The following is a 26536-nucleotide window of genomic DNA, read 5'->3' on the forward strand; positions in this document are numbered from 1 at the left end:
GAAATGGCATAGGTTGTCCTGGGTGGCAGGGCACCAGTGCAGATTTCCCTACTGTTTTACCCCAGCACACGTTACTGATTGATTGCAGCCTTCCCTCACTTGCTGTGCTGTGAAATCCTTCTCAATACAGCACTCAAGGGAGACGCTGCCAGGCATTCCGAATGGCAAATGAGTCATAACCTGTTTGCCAAGTGTGCTTTAAATGGGGTGTGTGCGTGTGTGTGTGTGTGTGTGTGTGTGTGTGTGTGTGTGAAGGGTTTTGCCCTAGGAATTAGAATCTTGGATTCAGGGTGTTATACCATAGCCGTGTAACTTGGGAGCCATTTGTTTATCTCTCCTAACTTCAATTTATTTACCTGTAGAATGGTAATACCTTGCCATACTCACCTCCAAAAGTCACCATATAAATACACCATATAAATACTCAATGACACCACAGTGCCGCTTTTAATTGTAACTGAATGATGAATCAGTATGGGTCATGTCCCTACACAAACATGAAGCAGCCCCCCCCCCCAAAATGACAAGCAGCTTTCAGCGTCCTCTTGGGACTCCCCCAAAGCCCATGAGTGGAGTATTTGGCTCCCTAACAATCACCAATCACACGGTGAACTTGTTAGGGAAGATTCTTGGATATTATCTCAGAACGGCTGATTGAGGATCCTGGCTCCTAGCATTGGATCTCTAAATTCTTCCACTGCTCAAGTGGAATGATATATGGGATCTAGCACTCCATACTCTGTATGGAACCGCGTTAACCTTTAGGATTTGAAACATCTAGGTAGCTGGTGACAGAAAAGAGGTCCCAGTCTCCTCCCCATCTGTGTCAGGCAAACTCTTAATTCATTCATCAGACCTGTTCAAATGCCTCCTCCTCTGAGAAAACACCCCCAGCTCCCACCAAGGCCAAGCTAATTACTCCCTCACTGTGCTCCAGAGCCCTCCAGCCCACAGGCAGAGCACTTACGGTGCCCCAGGCACTCTGCTGCGTGCTAACACACATCACTGTATTTACTTCTCCCTGTTGGAGAATAAAAGCTTATGTTACCACCTCCACCTTAGAGTTGAGAAAGGGTGACTCAGGCAAGTGAAGTGACTTTCCCTAGGATAATTGGATCTTACTGCCTTATAATCACACCAGAGTCCGTGTCTCTTACAGGAATATGATAATTACGTGAGTTAATGTGAGCTCCTTAACTAGGGAAGTTGCCAATTTCGGCATTCCTGGGAGCAAACACAGGACCTGGTGCATAATAGGTGCTCAACAAATCGTTGTTGCGCTAAAGAAATAATAGAAGAGTTATAGTGAGACAGCCAAGGACAGATAAGGACTGGATGCTTTCCAGCATCTGCCTGTGTTCACACTCATCATCTAATAGAGGAGAAAGGGCAGGAGGTGATGGACTTCTCTGAGGGCTGAAGGCTCCAACTGTCTCTCATACCACTTCACTGTAACCTCATACCAGGGATTCCGGTCTGTCGGCAGCTTTCTGCTAAGTAGGGGACTTAGCAAGTCACAAATTAGAGACTCAAGAAATCCTTACTTGATTGGTTAAGCTAGAGATGCAGAAGAGAAGTAAATGTGTCTCTGAAGAGCTTGATTGTGTTTGCGAATGGAGTTTCTTTTCTTTTTATACAGAGGATAATACATTTTTCCAACCCCATAGACTTCCATGGTCATAAGTCCATTTCAAATATAGTTTTCTTCAGTTCCAATAGTGACTCTTCTGAGTCTTGGTGTTTATGGCTCTAAAATGGGAAGGTTGGAGATGTCTAAGGTTCTTTCCAACTTTCTGGTTCTGTGATGACATCAGCACCCTGGATGAAGTTTAGAACAAATTTAAATTACACAAGTACAAAGTAGTGCTAAAAATGGAATATCTTTAAGTGAATTAGATTATTTCCAGTCTCATGTCTTCTTCCATGTTAATAAAAATCTGAACTCTGTGTCTAAATTTCTAAGTCTTGTTATACAGAGACATTTAGAAAAAAAGAAACTATAAAGAGAAACAAACTGTAGCAGCTTGACTAAGAACAATAATGCAGACAAGTTATCCCAGAGCTTAATCGTTTCCTATAATTTCTTAGGCTTTCTTAGAACTCGGTCTAGGGTTTTGCGTAACGTGGTAGAAATGATAAGGATTACATGTGCTATTTGATTGCATTTTTTTCTTTCCTTAATCAAAGTCATAATCCTTGTTTACATTTGAACTTTGTTTTATTATTTGTTTCACAGCGGAAACGGAAGCAGAGCACCCAGGATGAAGATGCAGTTAGCCTTTGTAGTCTCGATATAAGTGTAAGTACGGTCCTTCCTACGTCCCCTGCCATGGGAACACCTCTCATCTCTGAATGTATTTGTTAACATGCTGTGGGCTTTAGGTGGGCTTCCGGGATTCAGTTACGGAGGTTGGGATCTGGGGCAGGGAATGTTAAAAATTTTTTTTTTTTTTTTTTTTTTTCATTTTACTGGAAGAAGCTAGCTTAAACTTCCAAGCCACTTGTTTATTGCTTGTCTCGTAAAATGAACAATGAAATCAGTGCATCTGGATAGAATCTAGATAAAGGCCGCTGTGCCGTGGTGGAGACTGAGTACTGAAGGTGTGTCCCCCTTCTGAGGAAGTTGGCAGATTGGCCCGACTCAAGCCGCTGCATGGCTCAAAGGCCAGAAGAAGTGTCTGGCAGCATGGCTGAGGGAATGGCTTTGGTTTCAGCAGCTTAGTTTGAATGAAGAGTCTATACTTAGATTTGTATGACACCTGTCTTCTCCTCTGTTTTCTCATGAGGCAAAGACTTAACAGAATTGTTGTGAGGATCACACAAAACAATCAAAGTGAGAATACCAACTGCATAGCCTGGTACATAGGAGACACTCACCAAATGTTAACCTCACTATATTTTCCTTTAAAAGCAGAAGTTTGCAAAAGATGTTTGAATGACCTAGTAACTGTGCTAGTGATGACAGAAGTCAAAAGCTTTCTTGGATTTTTTCAGGCCCATGTCTTTGGGTGCTGAATTTCAGTAGTTTTCTTTGCGTGGCCTCCTTGCCTCCCCAGTGACACAGTTGGGGAGGCTCCCTGGGCCTCTTATGCTCTGGATGCTGAATTTCAGTCATTTGTTTTCTGTGGCCTCCTTGTCTCCCTAGTGACACAGTTGGGAAGGCTCCCCGGGCAGCTGGTGCTCTCACTGTCTAGGGACTGGGGGGTCAGGATTCTGGCCTGGGGTCAGGATTCTGGCCTCCGCTGTGCTCCCCATGTCTGTTCATCATTCACACTCCCTGGAACTTTAATCTTCATGCGTCCATGGTGGATCCATCTAACATTAGGGCCTGGTCCTCCTCCTCCACACACTGCAAAACCCACTGTTGTGAGATGAAGCTTCTATGCTAAGAATTAAGAACTGGATCATGGTGCTGGCTCTGTCTGTAACTAATGATGTAATCTTGGGCAAGTCAGTTCCTCTCTATGGGCCTCATCTGTTAAAAAACAATTTTGAGATACAGTCTTTAAACCATTGTAAAAATTTGAAGCTCCATTGAACACAGATTATTGGGTTCTCACCTGATAACATTTGTTTACCCATATAAGCAATGCTCTCTTAGTTATTTTTAATTGTGGCAGAGTTTTCTATGATGAACATGGCTGTGACGGAGGGAGCCTGCGCTAGCTAGCGTTAATGTATTCGCACATCTTTATTTGCCACATGGTGTTTGTTCCAGTCTTTAGACCATCAGATTGGTGGGTTGGACCAGTTTATTCTGTTGCTATGGTAATAGGACAAAAAAGACGATGTTATTCTTGCTTTTACTTTACTCATTGAACCTTTTATTGTTGACAAGTGAAGTCTTGAAACTTTCTTTATTGACAACGAGTTTTTTGGTGTTAGCAAATGTTTTTAATTTTGTGGCAATTATTAGTATTATTGGTGTTCAGAATATATAGAGCCCTTAGCCGTCATATATCCAGTCCCCTCACTTTGAAAATGAAAAAGTAGAAGCCCAGGGAAGTGTAGTGATTTAATAAGACTTTAACCTAGATCATTTCTAAGATCATGCCTCATCCTATGTTTTTTCCTGAACTATGTTTATTTTTCAGAAAAACACGTCTCTAGAAGCTTTATTCAAAGAACTACTAAACTCTTTTATATGAAAGGATTATTTGCAATCATGAGTTCTGATTTGGTTTTCATGTTGATTGGCATCCATGACCTTACCTTCTGATCAGAGTCATCTAAGCTCATATAATGAATTATTTGATGTCTTTTCTCCTTATGCACATAGAAGGCAATGGCACTCCACTCCAGTACTCTTGCCTGGAAAATCCCACGGACGGAGGAGCCTGGAAGGCTGCAGTCCATGGGGTCGAGAAGAGTCGGACACAACTGAGCGACTTCACTTTCACTTTTCACTTTCATGCATTGGAGAAGGAAATGGCAACCCACTCCAGTGTTCTTGCCTGGAGAATCCCAGGGACGGGGGAGCCTGGTGGGCTGCCATCTGTGGGGGGTCTCACAGAGTTGGACACGACTGAAGTGACTTAGCAGCAGTAGCAGCTCTTTATGCAGCCGCAAAAGATACATCTCCCTCCCTTGCGGTATCTCTTAACCATATCATATCATGTTTTGTCACAGTAAAGAGACTTTCATGGAAGAGTCTACCTTTATGCTTAGGGATTCACCTGTGGCCAAACTCCTTTCTGATTTCTCTGTTATTTTTTCCTGTTTCTTGGCAAACAGATTCCAGAACCTGGACAGTTTCCTCCAAATATTATCATGTAATATTATAATCATTATAAAGCTTAAAAGAATCCTAGAAGCTGTTGGAGGACATGAAAACTGGTGTTTTGCAAGTTTACTGACAGTCCAAGCTGTACAGAGATGATGGGGTATGTGACAGATACACATGTGGCCGTAGAGGAACTACTACTGATTTTCAGTGCCTTGCACCTAACAGGTATTTGGTAGAGATGAGTTGAATGAACTAGTGGATAGAGCCACTCATGAGAAAATTGTAGCCATAAAGGCTGCAATGTCTGAGTAAATATCTGAGTCCCACAAATTAATAAATAAATGGCTTTGTAGTCTCCCCAGAGGTGCTTTTTAAATGGTGATGTTCAGTAGAGTCACAGCAGCATTAATGAAGAGTTGTTTTGAGCCTGTTTCTATGTGTAGTGGAAAGTATCTGAAAAAAAGGTGGGTTCCAGTGGATGACTCATACCGGAAGATATGAGGGCTTGGGAAAGTAATATTAGTAACTCTCAATTTTGATTCCACTTCATAAGTGGAAAGACATTCACCAGATGTATGCTTGAACATGAAGTTGCTGAATTGGGGACAGGGATCTTTGGGGGTCAAGTTTCCATTGAGTCCTAGCCCAATGCTGTACAATGAGCTCTTCATAAATACTTATTGATTAGTGAATTTTAACAACAATGAAAAGAGTGGATCTTCCCAATGTGTATGTGGAATTCAACACACGTACCCCCTTTCTAGAAATATATCTGTGGCCTAAAGTTGGGAAGTGTTAACACAAAAACTTTCCCCTTTTGATTAAAAGCACATAGTGGTGTCTGAGTGTGGATAACACCAAACATTCTCGTTGATATCTTGCTTTATTTTAAAGCCTCAGATGACAATTCTGGTAGGTGCCTGCTAAAGGGTTTTCCTCCTGAACTCCTCTGCAACCTCCTATTGAACTTGAACTTAGAGACCAAACAGGAGTGGGTAAGCTAAATAAAGAGTGTCCCTTACAGAACAGGGATCCTGTTGTTTGAGGGCCAGGTGTGTCATGGACTCTTGAGAATCTGATGATAGCACTGGGCTTCAGACAATTTTACAAGATTGACATATGATTTTATGGGTCTCACAGAGCCCAGCCAATACCCCAAGTGAGGAATTCCTCTTAAAAAGGAAACTGGAAGGGTCCTAAGGCATGGTGACGTATCTCCGCAGAATTATTCTCCCACCCTCAACCTCCAGCACTTGGTGAAAAATGAATTGTGACTGGAGAGTCCACAGTAGTTGACAATATAATTGGTCTCTATTTTTTCCCCACCACTTTACCCAGTCCACTGGCTGAGCCCCTGGCTTCCTGGCAGGATAGAACGCAAACTATTCCAGAGGGGGGTGGGGGGGAAGCAGACTATATTTTTTTTAACACTTTAGAGAACAATTTGCAGAGTGGAGAATGCTCCCAGAAGCCGCCTACAAATCTTCTCTCACGTCAGAGGATATGAGTGGGATGGTTTCAGGGACATTGCTTCCCCCACAGCACTTTTCTCATTTGAATTCTAGTGGGCGAGAGACTCCCGAGTAAAGAGCTGGGTTTCATGGTCCCTCAAGCAAGGCCCTTGGCAGAAGAGCCAGGTGTGACCCTGATGCAGGGCACTGCTTAGCTTCAAACATCCTTTATCAAAAAATATACGAATGTTGGGACAGGCCTAAGAACAGTTTCCAATGAAGAAACAGTGTAAAAGATAAAAAGGAGTATATGTTCTTTGTTGCAGATTTGGAAAATGTGAGCACTAGAATTCACTATACTCTTACCTCAAAGTAGTGGCTACATTTTAATGTATTAACTTTCTACACTTGATCTTAGTCAAAAGGCCGAGAAGCGATAATGTATTAACTTTCTAGAGTTATATACACACTCACTTAAAACTTTTTAATTATGAAATATTTCAGGCATACAAAATGGTATAAAAGATAATGTAAAATTCCAGGTAGCTACCAAATGCAACTAAAGACATGTGCCCTTAACGATGCCACAGGCCCTTTAAAAAATCCCTTGCTTTGCTGTGTTTAATGTTTATTGTTGCCTTCCCTTTCTATAAACTTGCTATGTACATGTAGCCCTAAATAGCACATATGTTATCAACCGACTTTTAAAGTTTATGTAAGCATACAGTTTTAATGGCCATCATAACACATATTAATTTATTCCTGTATTTTCCATTTACTATATTGAAATCATGTCACCACAACCTGAAACATTCTTCAATAACATTATTTTAAATAACCATACTTTGTCAAATGGATGCACCAAGTTTATTTAGCCAGTCTTTCCTTGGATAGTTAGATAAGTTGCAGTTTTTTACTATTACAAATACCACTGATGGGCATCCAAGAATATCTTTGTGTGATTCTTGTATCCATAGGATAAAATATAAATTTCCTGGCTAAAAGGGAATGAATATGTTTTAAACCTGTTCAAAGGTTTATACTCCTTCTGGCAGTGAGAGGTAGAAATTCAGTTCAGAGCATTTGAGCCTCTCGTGTGGAAACTTGGAATGGGAAATTGTTCTCAGTTTTCTTTCCCACATTCTCTTTCAGCCATATCGCTGGTCCCTTGCTAAGTGTGGCTCTATGTGGGACATTTGCTAAGCCCCCTCTTTGGGAGGAGCCCCTCCTGTTGCCCTTTCAGAGCCCAGGGTCTCTCTTACCTGGCAGGGAGGGACTGATAGTGGTGGAGTTGGTGGTGGGGCATCCTTTCCATGTGGCGGGGCTTCCCACAGGAGCAGGCGGCTGAACGATAACTGGGGTTGGGATGAGACCCATTTAACCCTCACAGCAGTCCTCTGACCATGGATGTTATCATACCCTTTTGGTAGATGAGAAAACTGAAGCTCAGAGAAATAAGAAATTTGCTCAAAACCCCACGTTGTTGTAGATTCAAGGCCAGGAGAGCTGGCTGCCACAGCTTCTCCATGCTGCCTCTAGCACAGGAAGGAGAAAGCATTTGACTCCAGGGCTTCTGGTGATGGATGATGGACAGGACGTTGAGCTGATCTTTTTGGCAACCCAGCTTTGAGGTTTATGACCATGCACCTTCAGAGTACTATAACCTGTGCTTTCCAATTACTTACCCTGTTACATGGACGCTCAGTGCACAAGAGTTGACACATGAGAAGGGGGAAAAGCTTTCCTATCTTAGTGAAGGTAAATGACGTTTCTTTGCTAGGACGTGTTAAACCAGACACTAAACAGCAGCAGGATTATTTTATCTCTGCTCAGCAGAGTCCAGATAATTACAAAAGATACCATTTCTGTGGTTTTGTTTCTCTTGGTCTGTTCTGGAACTTGCTAAATGGGGAGATTAGCCTTGCCCTGACCAGCATGAGGCCTTGATGAATTACGTGGGAGATTTTAATAATGCTCTTATCACCGAGGAGACCAGGCCTGCCCCTGAGACTGGGTTGTCAATAGCGCATATTTATATTTAACCTGATGGATTTTTTTTTTTTTTCTGTTTTGGAATTACGATCTGGTCTTGCTGCCTGTGAAATTATCTGGGCCTACAGTAGTGGAGATCCTGTGTTGAGTCTCAACCCAAATCTCTGATGGCAGATCTGCTCGTTGTTGACCTAGGCACATTTTATCTTGCTGCTGTTACTGTTGTTTAGTTGCTAAGTCGTGCCAACTCTTTTTGTGACCCCATGGACTACAGCCCACCAGGCTCCTCTGTCCGTAGGATTTCCCAGGCAAGAATTCTGGGATACATGGGAATTCCTAGGCATCTCCTCCTCCAGGGGATCTTCCCCACCCAGGGGTTGAACCTGCGTCTCCTGCATTGGCAGGTGTACTTACCTTCTTTATCTTGCCTTTGGCCTAATCGATTAGCTTGTCAGTGGTTGTCATTTTACAATGTATTCACTATGGTCTTTTCTCTTTGATCCACCTCTTGAAAAGCACAGTGACAAAGGAATTCCTGGGAGCTTCATGACATGCTCTCAGAAGCTGATCATGGGACAAAGTGTCAGTCATCATCTTTTGTCCTCCTTCAGTGACCCCCATGGGGCCCAGGATTATTGAGGGATCCTGTATTCTGAGTATACCTAGTTGTTTGAATTTGTCATGAGAATTACAGGCTTTTTTAGAGATTAATTACCTTCAGTTTCTCCACCTGTAACCTGAAATCATAGCAGTGTCTTGCCTTAGAGTTATAAGGATTAAAATAAGTTAATTCACATAGAGCATATAGTACCTGGCCCTTGGTAAGCACAAAAAACACTAGCTATTGTTGCTGTTGATTTCATAATACAATATTGATTCTGTGGTTCAATTTGAGGATGTCATTGTCACAAATGTTCCATACATAGAACTGATTATGAAATTAAAAAAAAACCCGGAATATAAAGAGATGTATACAAGGAGTTTTAGTACAGTGTTCTAAAATAATAGCCTTAAGCTGGAAACAGCATGAGTGACTAAATTATATAGAGACTTGTAAATGTATTGCAAAATAGAAGTGTAACACGTGATTACAGAGCACATAACTGTGTAAGTTACGCCTCTAGATGGTTATGTATATATGTGTCCACTTGAAGGAACACGCAGGGAGGAACATACACTACATTGTGGGTAGTGGTTACGTTGGGAGAATGGGTTTACAGGAAGGGGTGGTTGAGTTCCAGGGGTTCTTAACCTTTTGCATCTTGTGAAACCTATGAACCTCCCCCCACCACCAAGACTGTTTAGATGTGCTTAAAATACAATATATGATTAGAACAAAACCCACTTTTACTGAAATATAGTTATCAAAATATTTAAAAACAAAATTGTGGTAAGAGTTACATATGTGCTTAATTAGTGCATTAAGTAACAAGATCTGGCAACAAATCCAACATCTCATACACCTTCCGTGAAATGATAAGAGTAAATGCTATTTTGAAATACCCTCACCAGCCACACTGTGATTTGAAAATACAGTGATTTTTATGGTGACCACGTCATGGGTCTGCTAGTGCTTCTGTGATTTGTGGTCTCCATTCATAAAGGAAGTGCTAAATTTCACTTGTTAGTAAAATTGATCTTCAGTGGGTTTTTTTTTTCCATCCAAACTCACAGATGCTCTGAATTGAATCCGTGCAATCCTTGGGCTTCTGAGGATTTTAGATTAAGAATCCCTGTTTAAGACACTCAGTCTGTTATGATAAGCTTTGTACTGTATTACTTTAGTACTTCAAATGACTAAAATTTTTTTAAAAATATAATAAATATAATTGATTTTGACCTGCTGGTATATGAGGTTGTTAGTGTTTTAAAGGAGGGAAAATAAAACATTACATAAAATTAAAGGATGGGGATAATGATGATAATGTTGTTTTTAGAAAGACTTTGCTACAAGCATTAAATCAGTTCAGTTCTCAGCTCTTGGTGTTTATTTAGGTTTTTCTTTGAGACCAGCTTAGCTTTTTTAAATAAATGACTTAACTCACCCCAGTACTTTAGTATAAGATCTTTTATGCTTTTTCTGCTATTGAAAAACAGTTTTAGGGTAGAAAAATGTCCTTGTTTTTAAAAGATGAATACTGAAGTATTTAAAATGTCATTATATCTGTAATTTATTTTTGAATATTTTATAAGTTGTAAAGTAAATATTTTTAAATAAAAATTTTATTTTTAATTACACATGTAACACTGCTTATATATTCCCACAATTAAAAAAAAAATCAAGAGAGGTAGAACTAACAACCCATTAACCATCCATGGTCCCACTTACCTTCTTAGGTATAATCTGGTTATTAATTTAGTCTCCTCCCAGATATTTAGATATATAGATAGATAGAGCTACAAAAGTGAGTTTGTGGTGGCTTTGTAAAGATGTGCTGTCATTTTTTTGTTTTACTTTGCAATTTGCTTTTTTTCTTTTAAATTGTCTGTTTTTTAGAGCAGTTTTAGGTTCACAGCAAAATGAAGCAGAAAGTGTATGTCCTCTGCCCCTACACATGTACAGTGTCCCCCCCGTGTCAACATCCCCCACTGGAGCGGTACAGTGTGACAACGGATGACCCTACGTTGACACATCATTATTATGCACAGTCCACAGTTCACATCAGGGTTCACTCGGTGTACTTTCTGTGGGTTTTGACACACTTGTAATGACATATCCATTATGGTATCTTCAGAATAGCCCTGAAGATGCTCTGTGCTCTGCCTATTCATCTCTCTCTCATCTCAGCCCCTGGCAACCACCCATCTTTTTACTGTCTCCATAGTTTTACCTTCTCCAGAATGTCATACAGTTCTTTTCAGACTGGCTTCTTTAACTCATTAATAGCCATTAAGGGTCCTCCAAGTCTTTTCATGGCTTGAGAGCTCTTTTTTTTTTTTTTTCTTTAATCATGGAAATAATATTCTGTTGTATGGATGTACCATAGTTTATTTATCCATTCGCTTAGTGAAGGGTATGTCTCATTGTTTTAACTGCTGCTTATTTTTGCACGAGACAAATGGGTCATAGTTTATTTTAACAGCATTCTCCATTGAGGGGCATTTTTGTTGTTTCCAGTATTTTCCAGTTACAATGACCATCCTCATATTCCAGAGCAAGTAGTAAGGTAGATGCAAAAAAGTACCTGTGTGCACTGGTTACTTTAAAGTTAATATGAATAATATAAGTTGCCATTTTTATAATTCAAATTTTTGTGCACACAGGTAAAAACCAAATTGTTTCCAAATGCAGAACTGAACAGGCCATGAGAAGTAATAGAGAGGAAAGGTTCTTTTGTCTCCATCATGAGGGCTTCATTTAAATAAAGGCTGTGCAACTATTAAACTTGTGTATCTCCAGAAGTGTATTCCTTTTCTGTCATCCATGGTTAAAAATACAAAACTACAGTTGTAAATTCAAAGGAAAAGTCTTGTTATATTGACCAAGATTAGGTCTCAACTGCTTTTAAATTTTTGTAGTTTATCATTAATTCTATTTTGACTGAGATTATTTGCAGTAAAAAGTCACTAGAAAATAATTGTTTACAAATACCTTTCTTATAGTTTATTTTTTTCTGAAACATAGTCTGGGTCTGTCCACCTGAAAATTACATAAGTAATCTTGGTTAGAAAGTACCATCCGGGCTTCTATTCCCAGCTAATTGAGTTTTTCCTCTAAATGACTTATGTAATTGCATCAAGCCTCATCTTTGATCTGGTTATATAGTCCTAGTTTCAGTAACAGAAGCTGTTTCTCTTTCTTCTTTCTCTTCTTATTTGTGTCTGCTGCCCCTTCTCTGTGAAGAAAAGGTGGTGGGTTGACTTTGTTCCCTTAACATTTATTATATATAAACTTTTTACATTATTGGATTAGTACTTGTATTTTGGAGGAACTTTTGAAAAATGTAAAAAGAATCCATGAGATTCTTTTTACAAATGTAAAAAGGATCCATGAGAATACTCAGGATTTGCATGTCTTCCTCTACCCAGCTCTCTAACTTAACACTGCTATGCCTGGCTCATTTTGTGGAGAGCTGAGGGTGAAGTGTTTGAATCACAGGTTTATTATCTTCAGTGGTCCAAATGCAAAGTTTTGGGTTAACTCCTTAGAAATCCTGCAGGGAATTGAAAGTGTTTGTTTCTTTCTTTAGCAGACTAACTTTTTTTTTTCTCTTAGTTACATAAATGAGATTTCTTTTACTCCCACACACCTCAAAACATCAGCGTCTAAAACTGAAATCTTCTACTGAACACAAAAGTCAATAAATCTAAAGTATCTTCTTTGCCTTTATTTGCCAAAGTGATGCTTTTGCTAGCCAGGTCTGTATGAATTCTATCCAAGGAGATATTTATTTCTATAGAATTAATGAGTTCACTTGTTTATTGTTTAGTGCACTCATGGAAGTGATTCATGCACTAATTCAATTGACTGCTATTTATTGGACTGTACGGTATGTCAGCACAAGGACACTGAAGAAGAGAAACTTAAAGATCCATTCATCTGCAGACAGGTGGGAATTGCATACCGTTCTGTTACAAGTTAACCAATCACAGAGAAAGAACATTTTAGCTTTTTACCCAGGACTGGTTTTCTCCTTTCTGTAAGGAAATAAATCCAATTATTAGGATTTGTTTCGAGAGAAAGAAATTTTGCTATGTATTCTGCTTGCTAACCTTTTTGTCCTAGAGAGTATCCCTGAAATTGACTTATTTCTTGCTGATCAGCGCAGAGGTTCAACTGTGGATGTACTTCACTTCACTTTAGGCAAAACCTGACCCTGAGAAGTTATAGTTTTGCAGGTGAGCTTTGCATCTGTGCTCTCCACAGAGTGAGCCAGCATTGGGTTTCAAAGCAAGAGCCCTGGAAGGAACCTTAGAGATTATCTAGTTGAGTATATTTCATTTTGTAGATGTGGCAATGGAAGCTGAGACACGTTGCATGTCCAGCCCAAAGTGATCAAGGAAGAACAAGAATATAATTTTGAGGATTTGTATTCTGGATTGTACCTTAAACTCAGGAGGAGGTAGAAACTAAGAGTACTGGTTCACCACTTCCTAGCTGTGTGACTTTGCACAGTGTATTCAACTTCTCTGTCTACGGTTTCCTTGGCTGGAAAATGCAGGTGACTAGGGTCACAAAGAGTCGGACACCACTGAGCGACTTGACTTTCACTTTTCACTTTCATGCATTGGAGAAGGAAATGGCCACCCACTCCAGTATTCTTGCCTGGAGAATCCCAGGGACGGGGGAGCTTGGTGGGCTGCCGTCTATGGGGTTGCACAGAGTCGGACACGACTGAAGCGACTTAGCAGCAGCAGCAGCAGGGTTGCTGTAAGAATTCAGTGAGATAGTGCAGGTAGGGCTGGGGCACGGTGCCTGACACAAGCAAGCACTCAGTTGCTGTTGAGAATGCAGAATATCCAGGAGCCATGGGACAAGATACAGGCAGAGATACCGTCTGTTTCTGGTGTTGCTGCAAAGAGTGCTGGTATGTACCCAGCTCTCTATCAAGATTTTGTTGAGTGGATTTTTTTCCCATTGGAAACTTGGTAATTCTCATAGAGAATAAATGACACCAGGAAGGGGAAAATAAAGATGCTTAGGGGTTGCTTAAAACAAGAGGGCTGGGAAATTCTATGCCTTTTTAGGGGAAACAAGTTTGTTTTTAAATGTATTTATATTTTTAATGTATTTTTGAGATGTTGTAATATGTATTTAAATGAGTAAATAATAATAATCAGTAGGAATATTTAACTAAATGCCTCAACTGTTGATTTCACTCTGCAAAGCTTTGTTCCGAGCCCAGCTGTCGTGTTCAGCAGGCGACTGGTGGTAACACCTCTGTCAGCTCTGCCTCTCAATAGAGCCGCAGCCACACCACTGTCACCTTCTCCAGCTGGTCCACCTTCATTCGGCTCCCATTATCTCCATGAAGTCTGCATGATTCCAGGGGCTTCCCTGCTTCTACCCTTGACCCTCTGTTGTTCACTCTCAGCACAGCAGCTGGACGGGTTGTCTTAAGGCTAAATCACACGCTGTTTCTCTCACGTTCCCCTCCTCGCTCAGCATCATTGCCGTGTCCTGAGGTCCTGCCCAACGAGGTCGTGTTGCTACTCCTGGACCTCGTCACCTCCACACACTCTTTTCTCTGTGCCCCCACCACTCTGGCCTTTTTCTTCTTCTACACTCACACTCCAGGGCCTCGGCAACTGCAGTTTCTCTCCATTTAGAAAGCTCTTTCAGGCACCCCTATGGCTTACTTCCCATTTTCCTTCAGGTATCTGCTGAAATGTTCTTAGACTGGTTTTTGTGACCCCCCCCACCCTACCCCCGTAGAGCAGCATTTCATTCCCCACCCCCACCCCACCCTAGCACTCCCTGCTCGTCCTACCTGACTTTGTATTTTTTCCTTTATGGTATTTATCATCACCTGCCACATATTTTTTTTAATTTATTTATTAGTATCTGTCCATACTACCATACAGCTTTCATTTTGTTTTCTGACATATTTCTAACATAGGGGGTGATATCTGGCACAGAGCACATCTACTTGATACTTGTTGGATAAATGAATGAGTGGCTGCTTCAGTTCACCATGAACACCAAAGTGGCCACTCATTCATGTGCTGTCTTTGGAAGGTTACTGTAAACATGAGCTGGATTTATCTTGTTGACATTGTAAGAATATCTGTCTTCCTCTACAAACATATTTGCATTCCCTCCTTTTGGAAGAAAATCCATAAAACAAGAGGCAAAACCAAGGCCTACCTGAAGAGACCATGTGGTGTACAAAGCGAGATGAGTGAACGTAATGCCAGGCTTTTATGAGCTGATGATGTAAGTCAGTCTGGAGATAAGAGGATATAAGTGTGAAATGTACATGTGATTTCTACAGATGTGGAATCGTTGATGCCGATGCTTTCATATTTCACTCACTTTGTGCTGCAGGAATCTCTCAGGATAATGGTAGGAACAGAAATTTTCTGTTACAATGTAAAGCATTCCCTTTCGAAGTCTCAGCTCCTTTCCATCTAACTGGTATTCACTGAGTGCAAGGCCCTGTTCCTGGTGCCCACTACATGGGGAGAGGAGGAGAGATACATGCGAGGAGTTTGTCAGATGCACTCATCTCTGGATGATCCCAGTTAATGAAAAGCAGTGTATTCTGGGCCAGTTAAAACAGTGGGCTACTGGACATTAACTGCAGCTCAGCCTGGACTGTGTTCGGCGATGACATTGAAACGTGAGCTTGTCTTGCCTTCCTGAGCATTCTCGGTATACTCATGCTCCTGCTCAGTTGCTCAGTTGTGTCCGGTTCTTTCTTGGACTGCAGCCTGCCAGGCTCCTCTCTCTGTGGGATTTCCGAGGCAAGAATGCTGGAGTGGGTTGCCATTTCCTCCTCCAGGGGATCTTTCTGACCCCAGGGATCGAACCCACCATCTCTTGTGTCTCGTGCGTTGGTGGGCAGATCTTTTTACCACTGAGCATTCTCAATACTGTGAAGAAAATAAGGGAGCCACTTTGGAGAGACCCGGCTTTGTTGGACCTGGGAATGGGCAAGGTTAACTCAACTGGACTTGGGTGGAATTCTGTCCCACTCTCCCTCCAGGGTTAGTGGAGGAGCCTCACCTGGCAAAGTGATGCGGGCCACCTGCTGTACTGACCTACCCCCTCTAGCTTTGTGTGTTTAGCTTATCTTACTTGGAAAACGTGAATACAGTTGTGGTTTAAAGTGCCTTTTATTGACTATAAACTTCAAAGACAGTGGAAAACTAAATAAGAGGTGCTGAATGGACCCAGAAATGAACCTGATGATCTGTTCAGCTCATTCATGCTAATAACTTGAAAGGTGGCTTTTTAAAAAAAATTTGCAAATAACCCCAAAGGCTGATGATTTATCTGTGGCTAACAGAGGTGACTGCACTTTGAGGAAGATTTCCAAGTTCAGTGGTGCCTCATCAGCCATGGGAACTGGCTAAATTTCATAGAGGAGATAGAAGAGAGAAAACACCTTCTTTACCATGGTTTGGTTTTTCACACATTTGAATATTATGGCTAGCTAAAAAATCCTGGGCTTTAAAATATTGGACATTATCTTCCTTTGCTGCATCGCTTCAGTCATGTCCAACTCTGTGCAACCCCATAGACAGCAGCCCACCAGGCTCCCCCTTCCCCGGGATTCTCTAAGCAAGAACACTGGAGTGGGTTGCCATTTCCTTCTCCAATGCATGAAAGTGAAAGTGAAGTCATGTCTGACTCTTAGCGACCCCATGGATTGCAGCCCACCAGGCTCCTCTATCCATGGAATTTTACAGGCAAGAGTACTGGAGTGGGGTGCCATTGCCTTCTCCGTATATAGTCACTGACGCTGCTGCTGCTGCTGCTGCTGCTAAGTCGCTTCAGTCGTGTCTGACTCTGTGTGACCCCAGAGATGGCAGCCCACCAGGCTCTGCCATCCCTGGGATTCTCCAGGCAAGAACACTGGAGTGGGTTGCCATTTCCTTCTCCATATCTTCCTTTACTGCAGTTATTTCATGTTGTTTCGCCTTCACAAGAGAACAGGGTTCGCTCATAATTATGTTTCTGAAGTGCCTTTTCTTCATCACTGTTGACACCTCGCTGTGTTTGCCCTGCTCTCTTTTCCATAGCAGAACACTTCCTTATGTCCAGCCCAGGCTTTACCACATCATGTTCTCTGCTGCTTTAAGTTTTGCTCTATCCCTCATGATGGTCCCTCTCTGGGATACAACCAGCAGTTAAGGCTGAAGTTTAATTTACATTGTTGTCTGATTGCAGAAATAGGCCCGTCATGTGCTTGCTGTCCCCGCAGGGAAGTGGAGGAGTGTCTGAAATGAGAAATGAGCCGGCTGTTGGCGACAGGCATGAAGAATGTGTCTGAAAACAGGGATGGCATGAAGGGAGGGTTATCTCTATGTGGTATATAATGAAAGGCTTGATTTATGGGGTCTCGGGAAACCACAGTAAGGGGCAAAATTGCCATTTGGGACCCCAGAGGTTTTGTTTAGTTTGGAAATTTATGTTTGACTGAAGGTCTTAGGTTGTTGGCAGAAGAGGGACATTTTACTGAGCAGATTTTGAAATGTTATTATATTTTATGTGATGTGGTCCTACAGACGCAAGCAGGCTTCCCAGAAAAGGCTACTGAATCACTTCCCTGTCTCCTAGAAAGGTCTTCCATAAGTGGCATTGATCATTGACTAGCTTCCTGATGTACAGGTGACTCAGAAGCCATTTCTAGACTCTAAGTTCTTGAGGACCTTACACATATTTTTAAAATCTTTTCCTCACTTATTCTTTTATTCACAGTCATGTTGATTGGGCATCTCTGACACTCACACTGTGGTGGTGACGAGAGGATAAAATGGGGAACAAGCAGGGCAAGGTGACTTATACCCCAGTGATGAAGTAGATATTAATTAAAAATCACAGTAACAAGAATAATAACAATTGGAAATCAAAGCACAGGAAACATGTAGCTATGAGAGCATTTGACCAAGGACCTGGATCTAGTCATGAAAGGTCAACAAAACCTTCTTTGGGGAAGTGAGATCGGAAAGAAGGGGGGTGTTAACTAGGTTAACGGGGAGAGTAGAAGAGGTGCAGCATGGTAATAGCATGTGCAGAGGTCCTGTGGCCATATGGGGCATGCTGCTTTAAAGGCATGTGTGGCTAGTGGGTGGTATGTAGTAAGACAAGAGCAGTCAACAGGAGCCAGACCATGGAGAATCTCAAAGAACTTGCTCACGAATGAGGCTGTTATCCTAAGAACTGTAGAGAATCACTAATGGGTAGAGGAGAGGGTAAGCAAGGGCTTGAGTTGCATTTTGAGAAGATTCCGCAGGCTGCTGAATGGAGAATGGCTCAGAGGAGGCCAAGGTTAGATGCAGACAACCAGTAGGAGGCTGCCTCACTTTCCTGATGATGATGATGATGATGATGATGATGATGATGTTGTTGTTGTCCACAACGTAGCTGGTTGTGGAGCAGATGGGTTTGAGGGACATGTGGAGAGTTTTGCATCTTTACTGCCTTGTCTTGAATGGGCACTTCTCAGTGTGGATTAGGGGACTTAGATTTTATTTTGACTTCTGTCATTGTGTAGTGATCAGGCCTTGTACTTGTTGCTTCACCTTTCTCATCCTGTTTTCTCATCAATAAAATAGTAAGAGGTAAGAGTACATAATTTTCAATGCCGGAATGCCCGGGGTCCATGATGTTTTGAGTACCATGGGTTTTTCAGGTAGTTGAATAGAAAGTAAATACATTAGGTATCAGTTAATAATGGGAGACTGATATCTAAGTTCACTCATACAATCATGTGGCTTCAAGTCCTTCTCTCCAACTCCTTGTATGATGGAAGAATACATAAGCAGTTAGGGGCACTAATGCATATTTTCCCATTTCTTACCATGGCAAACACTAGACTCTTCTTTAATTAGGACGGCTCTTTAATCTTAACTCAGGCTAGTATAACAAAATACCATAGTAGCTTAAACAAAAACATTCCTTTCTTTCTCACACCACCCCCCAAGGTGGTTCGGGGTCAGATATTTATTTCTTACAGTTTGGGAAGCTGAGAAATCCAAGATCAGGTTTCCAGCAGATCTGTTACTTAGTAAGGGTCCTCTTCCTGGCTCGCAGAGGATTGCTTTCTCTCCTCTCTGTGTCATTCACAGGGTGGAAAGAGAGAGCTCTGGTCTCCCTTCCTTTTCTTATGAGGACACTAATCTCCTTGTGGGACCTCCCACCCCCAGGACCTCATCTAAACCTATAACTTCCCATAGCCTCATCCCCAGACATCATCATGTTGGGGGTTAGGACTTCAAAATATGAGTTTGAGGGACACACACCTTCAGTCCATTGCAGATGGCTTTTTAAAACACACCAGCTGTGATTCCCAGAAAAACAAAACAAAAACCTTCATGTGAGTAGGAGTGAAAGCAGAGGTTCTAATGAAGCAGCCCAGTGTACACAGCCTAAATGAAGTGGAAAAAGCTAGAGGAGTTTTTGCTAAGGGGGTTCGTTTATTTCTCCTGTGCCTAGGATTTTTGAATCCTTTGTCAGCAGTTGTAACAGGTCCTTAGCTGCAACCACAAACATTTTCCAATGGAGGAGTGGTGATAACATTTTCACTGACCTAAAATAATGATGATGATGATGATGATGATGATGGCAGGGCCAAAGGAAAGGCAGGAGATGTAATTTGCCGGTCAGCCTTGGTCAGCTGCCCACAGCAGCCTTGTCCTGCATGAGTCTTTAAATGAATGATGCACATTGCCACGGAGATCCCTGGAGGGTGTAGAGCGGGGACGGCCAAGCCTTGGCCTCATAGAGGAGCCACACATTCAAACAAGAGCAGCACTGTCGACCTTCAGACTGCAAGTGGTGGACTGCTTTCTTTGTGCCATGTCGCCCAGCAAAATAATCCTAAGAAAAGCTTTTTTGTTCAGCCCCTGGAACAAGAGCAGGGATTTGGGGAAGGAGATTTTCCCCAACCTCTGTAAAAGTGTTTTGAAGTTGGCCCAGCAGTAGCTGTCTGGCAGATATAAGTTCAAAGTGAGCACAGGAGAGGGGGGTGGGATTTGTGGCATATAGAGGTTCTCAGTGGTTCTTGGTCATTTTCGGGGTTCTTGTTGCATCTCTCACACTTAAAGGAGAGCTGTTTGTGGCTCCCAGTCCCCTCCCCACATCTTCGTCTCTGTGCTATCCCTTATAAATCCCCGAACGGTGGATGGGTGAGAAGGTCAGGGACTTGCACTCTCCCATTTCAAGCTATGAATGAGCATCTGTGTTTCTTCATTTGCATTAGCATGGCCAGAGGAAGCCGCCTTTTCAGCACACCTGATGCCGTGTGTGGGTTTCAGAGGCCACTTGAGAAATATTATAGATATAGACCAGTGGAAGTAAAGCTGTTGCTGCTTATACTGGAGCCATTTGGATGAGAAAGTGCAAAAAACATCAACAGACACAACCCACAAAAACCAGGTTAGGAGGTTCCAGTGACCCTTAGAAAGGAGAGGGGAGGAAGTGTCTGAGTGAGGCACATTCTCTGGCTTTGAGGGAAGAGAGAGAGAGCCGTCTGGCAGAAGCTTCTGGGCTGAGCACAGGGCTGGGCAGCGGTGGTCTCCACACCTTGCTCCCTGCAAGGCTCCAGCAGCCCCCCTTTGAGGGCCCAGCAGGTCTAGGCCTGTCCACGCCGCCCCCAGCCTCACTGCGCTACAAACACCGGCACCCTTTACAAAGCGGGGGGTGCTCCATGGCCCCCTTGTGCAAATCCCTCAAGAGAGGAAAACTATGTGAAGCCCCTGCTTCCGCCATTGCCTTCTTCTGGTCTCAGCATTCTTCACTTTCCCTGTTAGGAAGATGGTTTCCTTTGCTTTGTTTTCACCTGGATAATCTAGGTGTTTTTATTTCATAGTATTTGAGGAGCTCGAGTTGGTTCTGTTCCAACCCTGGATAATGGAATTGGACTCCACCGCTTTCTAAATCATCTGTGGCCATCCCTTACTTGTGCAAGGTGAGATGGCCTCTGAGACTGCTCTCTGGTCCACCCTCCTCTGAAGACGGTGACCAAGGTCCTAGACTGAAGTCACCAGAGGGGAAGGCCGCACCATTTACTGAGGCCCCGTGGGCGCCAGGCACTGCAGTCGGCGGCTCCTCTCAACTGCAGAGCTAGCCTGTGGAGTCAGCATCATCAGTCCTGTCTTACAGGAAACCCGGGCGGATGTGGTGTCTTTTCCCTGAGCCTCACTGACTCTCACAGGGGTCTTTCCTGGCCAAGAACCTCCTGTCTCTTCCTGGTGGCAGAGGACCAGAGGCACTTTATTTCTGCAGTATTAGTTTTTTGTTTCCCTTTGTGAGCCCAAGGAGTGCTCATGAAGACAGATCTTCTATTCGTTAGCATTCTCCTGGCAAGAGAAGCCATGGTGTGGCACTTCCCTGCAGCTGGCCAGTGCCAGCTTCCAAACAGGAAATTGCCTTGGTGCTTTTTTTCCCCCCTACATCCCCCACCTTCCATTAGGCTTATCTTTTCAAGAACATAAATCAGATCATATTACTTAGTCAAACCCTGCAGTGACTTCCATGAGGTCTATAAATTAGAACTGAAAAAGAGTTACACCCTCATTTTAACTCACCTCCAACTGAAATTTACATTTCCTCTTGTTACAAATGAGGGCCGCAAACCCCAGAGGTACCTGTGACGTTGTCACCTAAAGAAACCCTAATATCTTCTTTTCACATCACACTGGTTCCATACATCCCTAGATATCATATATGTCCATGATTATTCTAGATGACAGTAGTTATTAGACCCAAAACCTGATCTTGTTATTTAAAGCATGAACAAAGAAACCATGCTACCATAGTTACGTAAATTAGTTTTCTAATATGTTGATAACTATATTTTTATATGGTATTCTTTCCTGGGGAATTCCATGGACAGAGGAACCTGCTGCTGCTGCTGCTAAGTCACTTCAGTCGTGTCCGACTCTGTGCGACCCCCTAGACGGCAGCCCACCAGGCTCCCCTGTCCCTGGGATTCTCCAGGCAAGAACGCTGGAGTGGGTTGCCATTTCCTTCTCCAATGCATGAAAGTGAAAAGTGAGAGTGAAGACGCTCAGTCATATCCGCCTTTGAGCGACCCCATGGACTGCAGCCTACCAGGCTCCTCCATCCATGAGATTCTCGGAACTTGGTGGGATACAATCTATGGAATCACAAAGAGTCAGACATGGCTGAGTGACTCACACACACATATTTTTATATAATGAGATCCCTTAATCAGAAGTGTACCAAGGTAGAGTTGTGGGGGAGTAATGGGAAGTCATCCAATTTCAGGTGATGCATTGCCTGGAGAATTTAAAAGCAACGAAAAGCCAGTTTCAAGTCTATCTGCCTTAAAAAATTTTTTTTAATGTATTTTTGGTTGCTCTGGGTCTTTGTTACTACACATGACTTTCTCTAGTTGTGGAGAGTGGGGGCTGCTGTCTAGGTGTGGTGCACAGGCTCTTCATTTCAGTGGCTCCTCTTGCTGCAGAGCACAGGCTTAGTTGTATCTGTGCATGTGGGATCTTCCTGGACCAGGGATCAATCTCATGTCCCCTGCATTGGCAGGCAGATTATTCTTAACCCCTGGACCACCAGGGAAGTCCCCAAGTTGGTCTCCTTTCTCTTAGCACTGTATGCTGGCAACTCGAAACAACGTCAGTGATCCTGTACTTCTCGCTACCAGGATAAACCACCCGCATTGTCCCCCTGCCTCCACACCTACACCTGTGCCTTTTCATATTTCTAATTTGTTGGGGGGTTTTTATGTCATTTAAAAATATTCTGTAAAAAAAAGTCCACAGGCTTCAGGAGGCTGATCAAGAGATCCATGGTGCAAAAACAATTAAGACTTGGACAAAAATACAGATCCACTTTCCTTGGCCTACAGGGCCCTGTATACCTGCCTGCCTGCCAACTGTGTTTCTCTCTTGGGACTTTATAGCAAATCAGAATTTTCTGATGCTCCTCAAGCAAGCCAGGTTCATTCCTGTCGTTCCTCTTTCCCCAGACTTGGCTCCCACCTTTTCCTGATCTCAGTTTTCAATGCCACCTTCCCATAGGGGCCACCCCTCATATCCCTGGCTAAGGTAGGCCAGCCCTCCTGCAGTGTTTCTTCTTGTAAGTATCGCTATGGAAGCGCCCATTGTTCTTATTTACCGTCATCCTGAAAGGTAAATCCCTAAGCACAAAACAGAACTCCCACTCTCCTAACCTCTGCTGTAGCCCCTAGCCCTTGGCACCTTGAGGGGTGCTGACAGGGGCTCAGTGCCTTTGGGCTGAATTTGCATCTCTTGAACTTCCCACGGTAGCAGCCAGTTGATCATGTATGTTTTGTTGTTGTTTGGCCATGGCCATGCTGTGCGGCTTGCAGGATCTTACCTCCCTGATCAAGGGTCTAACCAGGGCCCACAGCAGTGAAAGCACTGAATCCTAACCACTGGACCACCAGGGAGTTCCCTTTTGTGTATAAGTTTAATCACTAGATTTAAAGACTAAAATAGTTCCTTCAAAACCTAGGAAAATGTAGTCAATTATAAAAGTGCACATGGATACAGTGAATGTGTTATGTAACAAACAGGGAAGGAAAGAGGAAACTTCTCAAATGTAATTTATAGGTGAGAAAATGGTACCAGATTTTTTCTCCCACCTTCTTTGGCATTACGTTGGTTTGGAGAAAGCAGCAGAAATCTTGACTCAAAGCACCTTAGACAGTGGTCTCCCAGACTAAGAAGGATAGATATAGGATGGTTCCTGACTGATTCACTCAGTTATTCCACTCTTACTCAAAACCCAGAATCCACACTCTTTAGGTTGCTGCCCCTCATGGCTGCAAAGTGGTTGCCAGTTGCCACTGAGGCAGTGTGCTTACGTTTTCTTCCCTTTAGTATGATTGGGCTCATTAAGTCACATGCTTATCCCTGTGCTAGTAACAACCCCCAGAGAGATACCATGCAGACTGATTCAGATTATGCAGTAGGTGTGAGGTGAATACTTGTGTTAAACAGGGTTTTCAAAGGGAGCGAGAAAGGGGAGACAGATGTTGGGAAGGCAGTATCCTTCCTATTGTGGATCCCGTAGTGTCCACTACAGTATAGCTCTTTTAAAAATCAAATTTCATTGTTATTTCAGTGTTGAGGAATAGCCACTTAGAATGGGTTCTGATGGAGACAGTTCTAATCTTTCTATTTTTTTCAAATGCATGGGCCTTTTTCCTTTGAGAAAAAAAAATTTTTTTTTAATTATTGCCTTTATCTTGGCCTTGTTTATCAGTCATGTGACCTGGCAACTGCAGACTTGGATGCTTATGTAAGAGGCTTTGGTCTCCACGGTTTTAAAGGGAGCGTGTGCACCAGGGATTTGGGAAAGCTCTAATATAAATTTTCAAAGAAATAACATTGCTTAGACCTTACTTAGATTATGAAGAAGCAAGTCAGTTGATCTTGAGAGGCAGAGCAAAGCCTCTATCCGAGCTCTGGAAAGCCTCTGTTTTTTTTGTTTTTTTTTTTTTTTAATTCCATTTTTATTACAGCAGAAGTGTCAGCTGCTCTTGTGATGGATCCTAAGAAAGTTAAAAAAAAAAAAGAAATCTCAAGGTGGAATAGAATTTGGTTCACTTTAGGAAAATTATAAGACAAAAGATGCAAGTAAATGAGGGCATATGTTTATATATTCTATAAATATGCAGATGTGCAGAGAAAGATCTGAAAAGTGAGCCAGTGTGCAGCAGAGATGGAATGCCCCAAGGGTGAAGGGAAAGAAGGGGGACTGGGACATAGTGTAGAGGAAGCACGTGGGGGATGGGGAGTCTGAGGGGACTCAAGTCATATCTGTAAGGAGGTTATATATTCATGAATTACTAGTGTAGTAAAGCATTAATAAAAAACTGAGTCAGTTTATTAGCAGTAGCTAGACAAGTGAAATTGCAGTATTAGATCTGATGGCTTAAGAATCCTTCAGCCCCATGGTGGTATTTGAAGGCTCTGGGGTAAAGACTAGAGAAAGAAGTTGAGATTTCTAAAAATGTTGAGTTATTGTTCTTCTGGAAGAAAGTGAAAGTGAAGGTATCTCAGCCGTGTCTGACTCTTTGTGATCCCATGGACTGTGCAGTCAATGGAATTCTCCAGACCAGAATACTGGAGTGGGTAGCCGTTCCCTTCTCCAGGGGATCTTCCCAACCCAGGGATGGAACCCAGGTCCCCCACACTGCAGGCAGATTCTTTACCAGCTGAGCCACAAGGGAAGCCCTAGTCTTCTGGACCGAGGTTATTTTCTTCCTTTTCCTCCTCCCCTCGTTTTCCCTGAGCTTCCTTTATCTTCCTGAGTAACGTGTATTTCATGCAACTTGGTGCTCTTCAGTGGTGCCACTTCCAAGGATTGGCTGGTTACAGATTCAGAGGTCCAGTCCCCCAGTAGACCTCCCCAGTCTACACTGGATCAGGCCCCCACCCGTATATATCCTGCCTCAGCTCCAAGCCCCTCGGCGATGGTCTGTGGGATTAAAACTTAATGAAATGACACACTTGGGACCAGGAAAGAGCCTTTGAAAAGCCAAATAGTGAAACTGAAAAATGACACTTGTCTCTTGGGGTGTTAGCTTTAGAAGTTAAATTTCCTTTTATTTTAGGGTTAAGGGTAAATGATTCAGAATGCCTTTACCGATGGCAGCTTTCATCCATCATCTGTACTACATATATCACAAATAAAAGAGACATGCGATTCAGCATTAATTACAGCTTTTCCCCCCCTTCATTGTCTGTGGTTTATGCTGCAGTCATTTAAGGGACAGGCAGCCGGGTGCACTTGTTTTTGTCTCAGTAAAGGTCCATTTATTGCTACCAAGATGAGATATTTGTAAAGAGACAGAGAATACATGTCTGGATTCATATTCCTCCACTTTTATAGGAAAGTCATTTTATCCCCTGCATAAAAATGGGGACCGTAATCTATCTCGACAGCCTTAAGTCTTTCTCATTGCAATGAAAACCCTTCAGTGACTGCCTGCGGCCCTTGGTCCTGCCCCTCACCTCCATCTCTCTCCTCCCCACTCTGGTCAGCCCCATTCACTCCTGGATCCACTCCAGTCTGGATTCCTCCCTTAGCCCTCCTCTGACCTTATAGCCATACAGCATATGTTGCTGTCAAATAAATGACCCAACTGCCTTGGCCACTGGGTTTTGTCATGGCCACATCTAACGACTCTTTTCCCATCTTGACCTCTGCTGACTGTTCCTGATTCAGCTCCCCTTCTGCATGGCCTCTGTGACCTCACATTCTCCAATTTCACCCTCTCATTTCTGGCCACTGTGCTTGGATTCCTTCACAGGTTCCTCCTCCTGTGGCTAAACCCTAGAAGGGTGGGGGCGGGGGGCGTCCTCCTGGGCCCTGAGTGAGGCTTCCTGGACAGCTGCATTTGAATGTCTCCCCAGACTTCACACTTACTGTGTCTAAGACACAACTCCTCCACCCGCCCCTGCCCCACTCCACCAGATCCACAATCCCTCAAGGTATTTCTGTCCCTGACTGGTACCTCTCAGTTCCACAGCCAGGAACCTGGGTGGTAGCACAGCCTTCCACTCCTTCCCCTAGTTTCCCTACACTGAATCTGTAGCCAAGTTTCAACCTGTCTGCCCTAGTACCTCTTCCTTTGCTGAGGCCACTCAGTCTTTGACCTGCATACCTGCTGCCAGCTAGATCAAGCTGCCTCCTTTCTCCCCGTCACATCCATTCCCCACATGAAGCCAGAAGGATCTTCCTGAA

At 42.9% G+C, this 26536-nt stretch overlaps 1 protein-coding gene across 14 annotated transcripts in view; it reads left to right on the plus strand.

Moving 5' to 3' along the window:
* The window catches only part of ARHGEF3 (Rho guanine nucleotide exchange factor 3), a 315139-nt gene that overhangs the window by 166269 nt on the left and 122334 nt on the right, over positions 1–26536 (plus strand). For all 14 annotated transcript variants that reach the window (XM_055558190.1, XM_055558187.1, XM_055558193.1 and 11 more), the window contains one exon: positions 2237–2299. In XM_055558190.1, the coding sequence (XP_055414165.1) occupies positions 2237–2299 (63 nt within the window). The remainder of the gene's footprint in view (positions 1–2236; positions 2300–26536) is intronic.

This window comes from Bubalus kerabau, chromosome 20, assembly GCF_029407905.1.
Source record: "Bubalus kerabau isolate K-KA32 ecotype Philippines breed swamp buffalo chromosome 20, PCC_UOA_SB_1v2, whole genome shotgun sequence".
Lineage (NCBI taxonomy): Eukaryota > Metazoa > Chordata > Mammalia > Artiodactyla > Bovidae > Bubalus > Bubalus kerabau.